The sequence below is a fragment of the Panthera leo genome, chromosome B3 (genome assembly GCF_018350215.1).
Source record: "Panthera leo isolate Ple1 chromosome B3, P.leo_Ple1_pat1.1, whole genome shotgun sequence".
NCBI lineage: Eukaryota > Metazoa > Chordata > Mammalia > Carnivora > Felidae > Panthera > Panthera leo.
In genome coordinates, this window is record NC_056684.1 from 53,788,334 (window position 1) to 53,804,226 (window position 15,893).

Sequence of the window (15,893 nt, forward strand, 5' to 3'; positions counted from 1 at the left end):
CTGGTGTCATTGCATGAAACAGACATCATTACACACAAAGTCATACTTTCTTCATTTTGCATCCACTTCTTGGTGACACATGGGCCACACTCATTTTCCCTGATTATAACAGTGTTTAGTCTAACAGTTTTCAAACTTTTTGAGCATGTTCCCTACTTATAAAAATAAGACTGTCCTGTGCCTATTGATAGATGAATGGATAAAGATGATGAAATACTAGTCAGCCTTCAAAAAGAATGAGGTCTTGCCATTTGCAACAACATGGATGGACCTAGAGGGTATTATTATATTAAGTCAGATAAGTCAGAGGAAGACAAATAAAACTTAGATGTGGAATGTAAAAAACAAAACAAATGAACAAACAAAAACCAGCACCAGACTTCTAAATACAGAGAACAAGCTGGTGGTTGCCAGATGGGAGGGTAATGGTAGGATGGTGGAAATAGGTAAAGAGGATTAAGAAGTACAAACTTTAAGTTATAAAATAGGTAAGTTGCAGAGATACAGCATTTGGGAATATAGGTAAGAATACTGGAATAACGTTGTATGATTACACTTATTCATGGCGAACATTGAGTAATGTATGGGATTGTCAAATCACTATGTTGTACACCTGAGACTAATTTAATATTGTGTGTCAACTATACTTTATTAAAAAAAAGTAGATCCAAATATGTTGCCCAGATCAAATACCTAGTTAGAAAAAAAGAAAACCTTCCCAATATACGTATATTTACCTTGTGTTTGTATGTATAGATCCATATATACTTACATTACATATATATATACAGACATATATATACACATTACATTATATATATATATATAAATGTAAGTATGTATGTTTGTGTATATAAAGAGTTAAGACAATCTGTACATTAAACATTAATAACCGCAACTTTAAATTTCTTTGTTAAAACATACACAGAAGTTACTATTTTTTTTAATAGCCTGAAGGACTGTTGGGTGTCCCTTGGAGGACAGATGCCACAGTGGTCTCATCAGAAAGGATAATCCTGAAGTTGCCTTAACCTGAAATGTCAAATGTGCAGGCTTCCTAAGGGAGTCTTGGTAGGCAAGGTGTTCCTATATTGTTACTCACTTCATAGCATTGATCATTTTCTTTAACTGTGTCATCAGTGTACAAGTTTGTCTGTGTATTCCTGCCTCTCTTCCCATGACTAGAATACAAACTTCCTCCGGGAAGGCTGGGACTTTGTCTATTCATATCTGCAGTCCTGGCTCAATGACAGTGCCTGTCACATGAAAGGCCCTTAGTTGTATGAATGAAGGAATGCTGGGGACAATGTGCCCTCCCCACCAATGCCTTATTCCTATTGGGGATCCCAGGCTCAGAAGAACGTTATGAAGATGGTGGTGGTGGTGATGACAGTGCGGTTTATTGATGGCCGTCTGTAAGGCCTCGTCTGTGGCTTGACCCGCAGTCAGCAGTGTTCACAGAGGAGTACTATCATCTTGCCCTGCCTCCCAACCTTGAGGGCTATACACTCCTCACTGGGCACCGTTTGACTAACACTGAGGAGTTGTGGTTCTGCCTGGGGTCGGTGAGGCGCCACACACCCAATCTCCAGGCTTATGTGCCCCGTGTGTGAGTTCTTTTGGGACCTTTGCATAACCAAGGGTGTGTCACATATTTCCTGAGTGGTGCAAATGTCTTTAGGCCACTTCCTTTTTTATGCAAGTGTCCTGTGCACACCATCACATTTTGGGTTTTATTTTATGGTTTAGAGATAATTTCTCTTTAAGAGTCAGGACTGTTTCTCCTTCTGAAGTGAATATTGTACCATCTTTCTCTGCCTCCTCTTATGGCAAGAATGTTAGGCTCTTTCCCCCCCTCAAGCTCCCTGACTGTTACTTTTTACAGCTGTCACGACATAACAATGTTTCATCAAATGTGGGAAGATCTGAGAGGGCTGAAACTGTGGTGCTCATTGCGAAAGCTCCTGGGGTTTGGCCTGTGGGATCACAGACGCAGGCAACGTCCTGGGACAACCACCAGATGCGTTTTGGCTTGGCCTTCTGTGACTCATTCCTTAAGGCAAATATAGAGATGAAAGTACACTATTATATAAAAATGTAAACTGATCTTGTATATATTATTAATGTTCTTAACTGGTATTTGGTTGATTGGGCGTAAAAGAGAAATTGAGTCAAAGTGACTTAGATAATAAAATAAGTGAATAGATAAAAAACCGAGAAGTCCTGAAATAGGGCAAGCTGGCCTCAGGAGAGGCTTGGTCTAGTTTCTTTCTCTGCATTTCTTGGCCCTGAATCTTCAGTGTAGATTTTATTTCTGGCAGCCTCCCCACTCAGGGTCCCAAGATGCTGTCAGTGATTCTTAGGGCTCTTTGCTTCCAGATTGGAATTCAGTAGGAAAGAGAAAGCCAACAATTCTAGCAAATTCCCAGAATTGACATGGTTCACGTGCTAATCCCTGAACTCAAGATTGTAATTAGGAAGATGGGCCATGTATTTGGTTTTAGCTATTCTGGGTTTGACCCTGGAGTTATCGATGAGAATTGAATCTATCCTGACCACAAGACTAAGAAATTTGCAGCACTGTTAGCTCAGGGGAAGGGAAAAATAGTCAAATGTCTGTTACACCTAGCATTAAAATAAGACTGGATTTGTAGCACTAAGTTTGTTTTTTGATATTTGATTTTTATGGCTGATGTGTCCCACATTCCCCAAATATTAGGCTTAGTTTCCATTTCTGGTTGTGGTGTCCATAAGTGTTTCTGGCTTTCTGCCTTTTGGGCATATGGTGACTTGTTCTGATCAATGAGTTTGAGCCTTTGGGATGAAGCATAAATTTATAGGTAAGAAACCCTTCAGAGCATTCTCTTCCCTCTGGAACTGTAATTGCAAGTGTCTGAGATGGTGGCTGGTCCATTGTGAGTAACTATGATGAAACGGTCTCCCTGCTGGCTCATGTTGAATAAGTAGCACGAGCAAGAAATAAACCTTTATTATTTTAAGCCATGAAGACTCTGGAGTTGTTTGTTACTATGGCATTGAATTTCCTAAAACCATTTGGATTATTTGGGGACCCTTCACAGAAATCTTATATTTGTCTAATTCTTTCAAAGTAAAACTCAAAAATGCTTTCACATCTATGATCTCATTTAATCTCCACAATAGTCCTATAAATATGTAGGTGAGAAATATTATTAGCTCCATATTTCCAGTGGAAGAATTTAAGTAAACTCCCCAAATGCTCTGTTTACTAATTTAGCAGTGTTTGTTATTTTCTATTTGCTTTGTTTTCTTAAGCAATATGATTACACAATAAAATCTCATTATAAAAAATAATGCCTCTCATTTTGCTAATATTGAGTTTGATGTTCCACCTCTGAAGAATTTATCATTTTTACTTTACTTTTTCCTGTACCAAATAGTTAATGTGAAAATGTAAAGGACTTTGGCCAATGCTGCTTCTGTCAGAAAGCTAAACAAAAAGAGTGGTTATTTATACTATTTACTTGCATTGAACTTTGTCAGGGACCAAGAGAATCACTCTTGAGGGGGTCTGAAAGAGAACACGGGAAACTGTAATCATACATCAGGCAATAGATAACCAGAGCTCCTACAGCAGGGGTTGACTCAAGAGGAAAAGGTAGATATACAGTGTTATTTTCCTTGGTAAGAAAGTGGCAGCAGACCAGAAATTCAGAGTGGAGGCGAGAGCAGGGGATGATTGATCTGAAAGCAGAAGAGAGATCTGCTTTGCCCTGAATTGGGGAAGTACACTGCTGAGGAGTGGGCTCTGGAAGCAGAGTCCCTGGGTTCAAATCCTGGTTCCATCACTTATCTGTTATATAACCTTGCTTATACATATTACTTAATCTCTCCAAGCCTGGGATTCCTCTTCTATAGAGTAAGGATAATAGTACCTATTGCATAAAGGTATTGTGAAGATAAAATAAGCTGTAAAATTTAAAGTTTTCAGAATAGTATGCATAGGAAGAGCTTGATAAATACCAGCTGCTCTTTTATATTATTATTATTATTCATTGTCAACCTTTTTGTCACCCTCTGTTTTAAGCCACCCATCATCTCTCACCTGGACTAATTAAAAAACCTTCTCATGGTCTTCTCTCATCTAGTCTTGTGTCATTTCCAACTTGTTCTCCACTCTAGCTACTGTGATATTTTAAAATTAGAAGTTCTTCAGGTTACTCCTTTGTTTAAAGCCATTCAGTAGTTCCCTCTTCACTTAAAATTTTAGTTTTTATGATAAACACCAAATTCTTAGTATGTCTTTCAGGGAACTTCTCTCTCTAGCCTCAGTTTGTGCTGACCCCTTTACTACAGCCTCATAGTCCCCTTTTTAGACCCCCAAGTGAGCCATCTTTTGCCTACTTTAGGGCCTTTGTGTTAATATATTTTAGAGGAGCGATGTTTTTTTTCCCCCTCATCCTGATGTTATCTTCCTGGTGGAGGGATCTCTACTGTGGCAACACTTTTCTCTCCACCCCTTTACTCTATGGTGGAGTTACTTATTCAATGTGTCAATCTTGCAGGGATCTCTGGGCCTTCCCAGCTCAGCTCTGTCCTCTTCCTCTTGGAAGCAAGCTTCCTATAGAGAACTGGTGTTCTCTGATATTCCTCTAGGGGTAGAACCTTTCCCACTACATGGGAGGCCTCCTGTGGTCCAGGATTGCCTATGACATCTTGGGGTCAGTTAACTAGCCCACCTGGTTAACAAACTAAGTTTGTTAACAAACTAACTTTGTTAAACCACTAAGTTTCTAAGTGGTCCGTGGTAGAAAAGAAAAGTGCTAAGAGGATAGAAGTAAAGATCTTCTGTGCTATATAATGGCATGAATTGTAGTAAAATTTGACTGTAAGCCAATAGGTTGATCAGTGAAGTGACTGAATATTTAAGGTCTTATCAATACCTACGTCCTTGGACAAGCAGTAGAAATAGAACCACTTTTTCCCTTTTGATTGAAAAAGAAAGGTAAATGTGTCCAGAGATCCTCCAGGAGGGGGAGCACTCGTTCTTTGTTCCCAATCATAGCTGTGAGGGTTTGCATCATCTGTGACTAAGTCACAACAGAGCCAGAAGAACAACACAATCATTGCTATATGTCAAGTTAAACAAATAGAAGAAAATCGTCACAGTCCCCATTTGGCATTATCACTTTATCCCACACAATTGTCTTTTTACCTATGTGGAATTCAGTTTTGTAGAAGATTTTCTTTATAATTCCTGTCATGGTTTTGAGCTTCCCAGCAGATGTTCCATCTGTCCTTTTACAAGATACAGACTTAACCTCATTTTAGTTTCAACTTAGAAGAAAATATAAAACAGTTAAGTATATGTGATTTTTTTTTTTATTAACTGCTTTTTCTCCTTAGCTTTCCTCCTCCCTATTCTTTTCTCCAAGTCCCTTCCTCAGAAACCTGTTACGTGATTAGCAGCTCTCACAGCCTTTCTTCCAGCCCACACCTTGAGTTGATAGCTCACTGCAAAATAGTCATCATCAGCTTACAGAAGAGTTTGCAGGACATGACTGTGCATCAGACCAACTAAGCTGGGAATTCTCCGCTTGGCACCTCTCTTACTCTCCCACAGCTTCTTGCACAGAGCTAGACACACTGATTCCTGGTAAATTTGAAAAATGGCTATTTAACAGGGGACCATATTTTCTTTAAACAGGTAGCAGCAATTACTAGGAGCCAGTGTAGTTTGACTTAAAACCAGTCACACAGGCTGAGTTTTAAAATACAAGTGGCTGAAAAAGCTTATTTTTTTAATTAAAAATGTTTTTCTGTGTCTGTGGGGTTTTTTTTTTGTTTTTTGGGGGGAGTCTTTAGTTTTGTCCTTTATAATGTGTTCGTCTAGGGGCATCTGGGTGGCTCAGTCAGTTGAGCTTCCGACTTTGGCTCAGGTCATGATCTCATGGTTCGTGGGTTCGAGCCCCGTGTTGGACTCTGTGCTGACAGGTCAGAGCCTGGAGCCTGCTTCCGATTCTGTGTCTCCTCCTCTCTTTGCCCTTTCCATGCTCATTTTCTGTCTCTCTCTGTCTCTTAATAATAAATAAATGTTAAAAAAATTATAGTGTATTAGTCCATACAGCTTTGGAAGAATAGCTAAAAATTGAAATTGTTTTAATTCTTTTTAATGTTTATTTATTTTTGAGAGAGAGATGGAGACAGACTGTAAAGTGGGGGAGGAGCAGAGAGAGAGAGAGAGAGGGAGACGCAGAATCCAAAGCAGGCCTTAGTCTCTAAGCTGTCAGCACAGAGCCCGATGTGGGGTTTGAACTCACGAAGAGCAAGATCATGACCTGAGCAAAGTTGGCTGCTTAACTGACTGAGCCACCCAGGTGCCCCTGAAATTTTTTGATGACACAAAGCTAGGAGGAATATTTAATACTTTGATAGTATATTTAAAATTATTTTTTTCATTAGATTAGTATAATAGGAATATATCAAAGATGTCAATATTTGAGAAAATCAATGGTAAATGTTTAGGAAGGGAGTATCTGATTTCATAGTGATTTATGAAGAAGTGATCTACATATTTTAGTTCATCAAAACTCAATAAACAGTGAGCTACAACTGCCAAAATGCTGATGAAGTTTTAAGGCATGTTAATACGATATTCCAGAACACAGAACATCAAAGTTTCTACTGTACTTGGATTGGTTGTGTTTGGTTTTGGGCGACATGTTTTAAGAGAGATGCAGAGAGGCTGGGATAGATCTAGAAGAAACTGATCAGGAAGAGATGCCGATAAAATAAGTCATGGAATGGCTGAGGGGTTTGAGAATGTCTAGATCAGAGTAAAGATGATTTGGGGAATCCTAGGAGTGGTCTTCAAATATTTGAAGGTTTCCAACATTTAAAGGGCTTAGCCTTTGTCTGGGGGACCTGGGGGATGGAATTTGGCACATGGTAAAAAGTTACGGAGAGGCAGATTTGGGTTTCTCATAATAAAGACCTTTCTATCAATTCCAGTTCTGAAATAGAAAGAGGCTGCTTTGTGAGGTGGTCAGTTTTCCATCACAGAAGACTTTTAAAGACCTGACTAGGATTCCCCTTGTCAGAATTATCTAAAGAATGGGAAGGTGGACCAGATGATCTCTAGTTTATTCAGACTTCACGGCTCTAAGTACAAGCACAGTGTTGCATACAGTAGGTGCTCAAGCAATATTTGCCAAATGAATGAATACATAAGAGTAAAAAATTTCAGAGGCAGACTCGTACTTGATACATTTTTAAGTCATGGTTTATTTTATGGCATTGGACAGTAATTTCAACTATATCAGGAGAGTGTCATTTTGGGAAAAATGAACACCTTGGGCCACATAGAACTTAAAATTTTCTCGGTGATTGGTTTATGTGTCTCATTCTGGCATAATTCATGTTCATCCTTGTAAGTTTTAGAGCTATTTCTGATAAATGAGCAATGCCTTGCCCCTATCTAACATGATGCTATTTTTTTTTTTCCAGGATAATTGTATCCACACATCCAAGTACAACATTCTTACCTTTTTGCCAATTAATTTATTTGAACAGTTCCAAAGAGTGGCAAATGCCTATTTCCTTTTCCTTCTGATTTTACAGGTAATGTTTAGGTTGTATTTCTTAATCATCAGTTTGTTAGAAGTATTCATATAATTTGAAAAAGTTAATTCACTTAGCTAAATGTTCATGATTAGGTAAAACCCTTCTTATCAGATTTTGAATGTTATTATTGCTGTTTCTCTTTACAAATGTGGGAGGGTCAGGAATGGGTAAAAACTAGTACATTCATCATTTTAAACACTGAGGTCATTTCAGAATGCAGCCTTGCACTTTATTTGAACCACACCAGAGCCTAATAATTACTGTTCATAGCCTTCCTCCTTTCTTTATCTCCCTCTTGTGTTGACAGTATGGGTGTTATCAGAGTTGAGGCAGTCTAGCTGAGTAGTAGTCAGTGGAAGCTAACTGGGAAAATTTCATTTGCATCTAAGAACAATAACCTATTTGTGTGTGTGTGTGTGTGTGTGTGTGTAAAATATGTTATATCTTGTCTCACTGTAGAGTGACTATTTTTTGCAATTTTGAGAGGTTAATTGGTAGTTAATAAACTTTCTTTTTCCTCTCAGCTGACTAAAACTTGGGCTTAAAGAAAATTTTAGCTTTTACTGATGTTTTAGCAAAGAAAAGAAGGCATAAATCAAACAATACACATACATATAAACAGTTCATGATAGCCAGTTATTTACCTAGTATTTATTTTAGAGTAATTTAATCAGACCAAAGTGGTACATTCAGAATGTGTTAATTTTAGGAGGTAAAAAGATGGGTTAGATGTGTGCAGTCAAGATTAATAACTTTGAGTACTATTTTTACTTAATTGAATAACTATATTAAGGACCTTTGGCTGTAAGTGGCAGAAACCTAAATTCGTTTAAGCAAAATAGGAATATATTTAGGAATATTTCTCATTTTGTGTACGACTGGATACATGGGCAGACTATTTCAATAGGATGTGACTGTTCTTAAAAGAATTTTTTTTAATGTTTATTTAACTTTGAGAGAGAGATTGAAAGAACCTGAGCATACAAGTTGGGGAGTAGAGAGAGAGGGAGACACAAAATCCAAAGCAGGTTCCAGGTTCTGGGCTGTCAGCACAGAACCCAATGCAGGCTCCAAGTCACAAACTGAGAGATCATGACCTGAGCCTGAGGTCAGCTGCTTAACTGACTGAGCCACCCAGGTGCCCCAAGATGGGACTTTTCTTTCCTCCATGTTGGCTTTACTTTCAGGCAGGCCCTCTCTACCAGGTGGTCTCTGAAAGCTTTAGACCTTTATTCTCCTGGCTCCAACTCCAATGTGAAAGAGAGATAGGGAGACAGAGAGAGAAAGAGAATGAATCATTTTTTTTTGGTTGTTTCAGCAAATCTTGGGATTAGCTCTCACTGGACTATGCTGAGTTACATCGCTATCCAAAAATAAATCATGGTGGCTTAAGAATTTGTAGCAATGGTTGACTTGCTCTAGATCACATGCCAAAATGTGGAGCCAGAATGGAATGAGTCTGCCAACATTGTATGGACTGAAAGTGGAAGAGGGGGAGTGAGATAGTTCCCTAAGGTGTACTTGAGAAGAACTGAATGCTGAATAGGTACAACAAAACAAAACAACAATAAAAACTCCAGAGTGAATGTATACCTTACAGTTTACTGAAAAGACTTTGGAATCCAAGATTTCTTTTGTTGCCCCCTACGAATTTGCTTTTGGTTTCTTTATATGACTCTTTACATCATTCCAGACTTTTGAGCTCATTGCTCTAATGGCTTTCTTATGTATAGTCAAAGGCTCTTGCTCACAGAATTTTATGTCTGGAAGGAGCCTTTGGGATGATTTAGTCCAGCCTTCTTTTTTTTTTTTTTTTTGATCAAGAAATGAGACCCAGAAAGGTTAAGTGATGTGTAAAGCTTTTACAATGAGTCAGTGATAGAATTAGGACTACAATCTAGCTTTTCTGCCACTCAGGCTGATGTTTTTATTGGTATCACAGAGGCTTTTGAGTTTTTTTTTTCCTTTTTAAAAAATTTTATGTGGAAGCTATTGTATAAAATTGATTTAATTTAGAGCTGTTTTTGTTAGGGCCTGATCTCCATACACTGACCATATCCACTCTTTTCCTATCTTATGACTCTTAAGCACTTCCATACTGAACCCCATTTGAAAACTCTCTTTCTAAGAGAGTCATGTGAACTGTCACTATGTCTCTGTCATGTGAGTAGCTTTGGAAGTATAGGTACAAGGCTTTGGAGGCCAATAGATGAAAGTTCAAATTTTAGCAGTGTATGTTCTTGGCCCAGTTGGGTGACCTCTCAGATACTTATTTATAAGATGGGAAAATGATACTTAGGACTGCTGCATTTCCTGACTCTAGGGAATTATTCACAATGTATTCTATGTTGTGCCCTGGAGGTGCTATTTACATGGAATACAAATTCTGTGGGTATGTGCAAAACAACTCTGGTACATAATCTAACTCAATGAACTTTTCTGAATGTCAAATGACATAATTTATGAAAAGTACTTGCTTGGTGCAGGGTAGATGGCTCAAAGAATCTCTTTTGGAATTGGTGAGAAGTTAGTAAAAACTTGTTAAAAGTTGAGATGAGAAGCTGAGAATAGAGAAGTGACATTTGTCATACTGGGGAAAGATCATTATCTGAAGGATTTCAAGAAGCTTACTTCTCAACTTGCTATAAAAATTTTATTTTTTGTCAAGTAGTCTGAAAATTCATTCAGTGATACTTCCGTGTGTCTTATAAGTTAATGAAAGTACTTAAATTATTGAAAGTTATTCTACATTTGTACAAATAACTGAGTATAATCTTACTACTTTCTGTGTGTCAGATATAATGACAAAATTTGGAAGATGTATTTTCTAACTTAAAAGCCCTAAACTATTTGAAATGTTTGTTTCAGCTGATTCCAGAAATCTCTTCCTTGACCTGGTTTACCACCATGGTGCCTTTGGTCCTGGTGATAACTATGACAGCTGTCAAAGATGCCACAGATGACTATGTGAGTATTTACTTTTGAGCATTCTTGAGTTATCAATTTCAATTGTGACCTCCCAGAAATAAAAAAAATAGAGATCTATTTGAAATTTTTGAATGGAGCTCTTCTGCTTAATATTACATAAAACTCTTTTGCTGTTTGTTCAGTGACTAATACAGATGTCATAGAACCAGAGCCTGTTTAAGTTGAAAGCAAGAGGACTTGAAAAATTAGACTTACTCCCTCATTTTACAGATGAGGAAACCAAGGTTTCTAAAGAACCAGTGATATGTTAATGATCAGACAGGCAATTAATGGTAAGATCAGAATTAGAACACAAACCTCCTTCTACCCAGTGAAGTATTATTTATCTTATATGTCTTTCTCTAAGTTTTGAGAATTGGTAGATATTTGGTGCTCTCACATCCTCTGCTCATTATACCAGGAGTTGCAAAGTCAAATCGCTTCAAAAGTCAGGCAACTAATGTAAATAGTGAAATATAAAGCAGTAGAGACTTTTGAAGTCTGCATAAGCCAAGGGAGGTCATTCAAATTCAAAGATTTAAAAACAGTCTCAAGGAAGCCAAATGTTCTACATTTAGAGAAGTTATATTCTCACCCTCGGTGATTGTATGTGCGCTAGCCTTAATAACTGTCTATATGCCAATGACTTACATATTTTTATTCCTAGTCTAGGCCTCTCCTCTGAACTCATACCCATATTTCCTGTTGTCTATTTTTAACTTATATATGTCTTTAAAGTGAGTGTCTTGTAGATAGCATATAGTTAGGTAATGATTTTTTATGCAATCTGAAAATCTCTTAATTGGAATGTTTAACCCATTTATATTTAATGTGATTAGACTTAAATCTATTATCTTGCTACTATTTTCTGTATGCTTCATTGATTCTTTGTTCCATTTTTCCTCTTTTAGATTATTTTTGTGATTTCTTCTTATCTTTATTATTAGCTTTATAGGCCTATATGGTGGTTGTTCTAGGGTTTAACTTATAGTCTACCTGGGGCAGTGTGGCTTTTGAACCCTTATTCATACCACTCTGTGCTAAGGGGTGTGTCTTTGTATACCATGTATCTGTAGGATATATAAGATATGACTCTTTTTTTTTTAAGAATTATTTATTTGTTTTTGAGAGAGAGAGAGAAAGGGCATGAGCAGGGGAGGGGCAGAGAGAGGGAGAGAGAGAGAATCCCAAGTAGGTTCTGCATGGGCTTAATTGACTGAGCCACCCAGGCAACCCTGATTCTCTTCATTTTTAGTGAAGTGCCTCATGTATTTCATGGTTAGCATTGTGACTGTAACCTTTGAGGCAGGATTTTTAACTAACACACAGGACCTGTTCATACTAATGAATCATGTCACTTAAAAGTGGTCAGCTTGGAATTTATTCATTCCTATAAGGTTGCCATTGTTCAAAGTACTTTGAAGCTCATTGTAAAGAATTGTCTTCATGGCCAGTGTACAAGGTACAGAAGAAAGCCAATCTCATAATTTTGTGTTCACCCAGCTTTGGAAACAAATGCTATCTCTCAAGCCCCTAAAAAATGTATTCACCCTACCTGCTTTCTAAGAGAAGCTTTTATATATTTCCAAACATAAAGCATCCCTTCAGGTCTTTAAATAGCTCCATCTTCAAAGAATAGAGGACATTCTAAAGAATGGACTGTAATCTCCAAGAAATTCTAGGAGAGGAAATTTTAACCATGATTTGAGTAATGGCAACTTTGGAGTAAATGTATGTCTTCTCCACAATAGCTGATCTTTCTGGGAAATAATATTTATTTATATGCTTAAGTGTCTACATATTGGGGTAAATGTCTTATTCATTATAGTCACATTTCATAGAAGAATAAAATGGTAGAGTAGAAAGAACATGGGCTTTAAAGAAAGACTCCTTACCCTGTTACTTACTGTAACTGTAACTTACTGTTCTAACAGTATGAAATGAGGGAAACCACTTCTCTGGACCCTTCCTTGTCTGTATAATGTTGTTAATGATACCAGAACTGTTGGAAGGACAATATGAGATGCTATGTATAAAGCATGTGGCACAGAGCCTGTCTTGCAGTGGGGATACAATCAGTGCTAGTACTCTGCTCCCTTCCTGTCCTGGGCAATTCCCCTTTAAGCCTTTCTACTACCATTTCTAGTCCTACCAGACTCCATTTGTTCCAATACCAAGACTTCTTGGCAAAACCTGAGCTGAAGTGAGAGTGACTTATTTTAAGGCCCAGGGAATAGGCTCCTCAGCTTGCAGGGGTGTGAACTGTTTGGCCCTTTTCTGTGATTCCCAACTAGTCAATTTTGGGGATTGTTTTCAGGTTTGATACAGATGTGACTAAATTCTAAGTCTCCTTTTGTCTTTATTGCAGTTAATGCTTGAATATGCTTTTATTTTTGTGATGATATGTGTGGGTCCAATAACCAGATATATTTATCAGTCAGGGTCTTGACAGAAAAGAGACGTCACCCTGAAATGAGAAAGATTGGAGAAAGATTAATAATGAAGGCACTATTTACAAAAGGGCAAAATAAAAGTGGTCAAAGAAAAGCACATAGTGTAGCAATATGGATGGCAATACTACTTCTTGGTCTGAAGGGGCAATGGGAGGAAGCAATTACCTGTATCTGAGGGCTGCTCATGGCACCTGGGGCTCTCTGTAACTCAGCTTGAATGAGGCCAGGCAGAAAAATACCCCCATTTCACTCTCCTCTGGCTACTCTGATCTTCTGCCACCTTTGGCCAAACCCAACCAGGAGCCAGAGGGTAAGGATCTTATGGGTCAGCTTCCCATGACAGAGGGCAGAGTGGAGAAGGATGGGGTGTGAACACAGAGGAGCAAACAGAATATCCAGCACCCACATCAAATGATATACTCAGAAAAAATAATATTTCTGCTGGTGAGAAATTTGCATGCCAATGATGGGTTGATTTAATTTACTCTTCTATTGATTTTGTAAATTTTTTCATGTTAACAAATGTTAAATATCTTGTTTTTCCTGATAATATACATTAACTTACACCTGGAAATCAGTGTAATTGCATGCACTGGGCATGGCAGAATAGATTGGGATGGGTTTGGGAAAGATATTGAAAAAGAGAAGGGATGGTTGGAGCATTTTATATGTTGTGATATTGGTACAATGTTTTGAATTTTTTAAATGAAAACACTAATCTTGATGATAGTCTTATCTGAATGACTGCTAATTTATGAGTTTAGTAGAGGGTTCATAATATTTGGACTCTTCTAAGCAATGTAAGATGTTTACATTACTAGAATATACAATAAGAAATAGTATCACTTGGGCATAAAAAACAAATCCATACCAAATGTTGTTCAGTATTGTATTTTGAGTTTTGTTTTAAAGGCTCAGTATTTCATAATATTACTGTTAGCAATTAGAATTTCTGGAGAATAAGAATACATGTTATTACAAGTAATTTCTTGGCTTCAAGGAAATCCATAAAACAGAATGACTGATGTTCCAATAAAGTATTGAGCACATATGTAAGAAAAATGGAAGCCTCTATTCCTTATTGAGGACTTCAAAATGTATAGTTTTCTAGAACCATGTGGCAGAGTAAAGGGAATACTGTCTTCTTAGAAGCACCTAAAAATGTGTGGGAATTAGAAGAGCATGTGGCTACACTTGTTGCATTGGTAGCATCCAGAGTAAGGGTTAGTGAGAAGGGTATTGATTAAGATTTAGAACACATGGAGCTGGGTTCATGGTAAGTATAAACTGGCTAATTTTGGATCGATGGTGAAATTGTCCAAACAGATGAACTCAAAAGTATTTTCAGTGTTCCTATTTGTGCTGACAAAGCATGATTTAATATATTTTTTTCACAAACATTTTGACTTTCAGTTTCGCCATAAGAGTGATAATCAAGTGAATAATCGGCTATCTGAAGTGCTCATCGACAGCAAGTAAGAAAGACATTTTTGGGTTATTTTTAAGATTTTGGGGACCATAAAATGATCTTGACAATTGGTGGTTTTCTCTTTTAATTAAGTATATGTTACTTTTCCCTTTCAATTTGTTAAGAACTGCAGTGTAAGTCCATTTTATCTATATGGCTTATTTAAATGTTCAGCTGGTGCTTGTGCTACCTACTCAACATCAAATCCCTATGGAGTTTGTTTTGTGGATACAGGCAAATCATTATCACTTTTCATCTCTGGATCTAATACTGCTTAGACTTGACACTTCTGTAATGTCTTGTATGTCATAGACGTTTTATAAGGATTTGAATTATTTAATTTGGTAATTTCTGGGGAATATTGCTAGAAAGACTTTGACTCATTACTGTATTAAATGAATCTTGGATTTACTTGATAGTTAAATTTAGAATGGAATATTCACCATAACAGATTTTTTATTCCTTTTAAATTGATAAATACTTATGGGAATGGTTCTTGGATTTGAAATGCTTTAAAACATGTATTTACACACTAATAACAGCAAAAACACCTCCATAAAACTTAGCAAAATTTCAAGCCTTCATTGCATGGTTTCTTACTCTTTGTCCCTTTTTTTGCTAATAATAACATGTGACAAAGGAAACTGGCTATGATATACTTCGTTCTGGTGGTCAGTCACATCTGCCAGTGCTTTTGAATCATTTGGATACTGTGAGGACAGTTTTTTTTTAAAGGAATATCATAAAAAGAAGTAATCATGTGAGATGGGAAATTCCAAGAAATGATAGAGATACCAAGAGGGACTAGGTATAATCTAGACAATAATTGGTAGGATTGAAGTAATTAATCTCCATAACTAAATTATTGACTGATCACTAATAACATAATGAATACATATAGTTTTTTCTGTATTCGCTTGTTTTAGAAAATAGTGTTAATGTATAATGAAGGAAAAGGATCTTAATATAAAATTATAGTGGTTAGAGACAGAGCCTCTGAAGGGGTGATTCTGGTGGGACACAGATAAGCCATAAAGATGCCTGGAACCATGTGGTTCATTTCCAATGTTAGCAGGTTTTGGATTGTTGCCACTGGAGCATGGTGTTTAAAAGCATGAGTTTTGCACTCTGAGAGACATTAAATATGAGTTTAGTACTGACCCTAAACAATTCTGTGGTCTACAACAAATTCTTAAGAGGTGGTGAATCTTTTTTTTTTTTTTAATATATGAAATTTATTGTCAAGAGGTGGTGAATCTTTGTAAGCTAATGCAATACGTGGCTTTGAGCCACTGTTGCATATCTTGACTTTCTCAGGCCTTACAGTTCTGACTGGATATTAGATCTGACAATATGATATAACTAATTCCCCAAGGAACATTTGATAACAAATCTTACTCCTT

The 15,893-nt window shown here is 37.1% G+C and overlaps 1 protein-coding gene across 15 annotated transcripts in view; it reads left to right on the forward strand.

Annotated features, from left to right (window-relative positions):
* The window catches only part of ATP8B4 (ATPase phospholipid transporting 8B4 (putative)), a 255,262-nt gene that overhangs the window by 68,778 nt on the left and 170,591 nt on the right, over positions 1-15,893 (forward strand). For 11 of the 15 annotated variants that reach the window (XM_042942064.1, XM_042942063.1, XM_042942076.1 and 8 more), the window contains 3 exons: positions 7,486-7,599; positions 10,471-10,569; positions 14,436-14,497. The exons of 2 other annotated variants lie outside the window; for them this stretch is intronic. In XM_042942064.1, the coding sequence (XP_042797998.1) occupies positions 7,486-7,599; positions 10,471-10,569; positions 14,436-14,497 (275 nt within the window). Of the gene's footprint in view, positions 1-884; positions 1,072-5,412; positions 5,636-7,485; positions 7,600-10,470; positions 10,570-14,435; positions 14,498-15,893 lie in introns of those variants that run through there. 2 more of the 15 variants (XM_042942070.1, XM_042942073.1) reach the window with 2 other exon arrangements.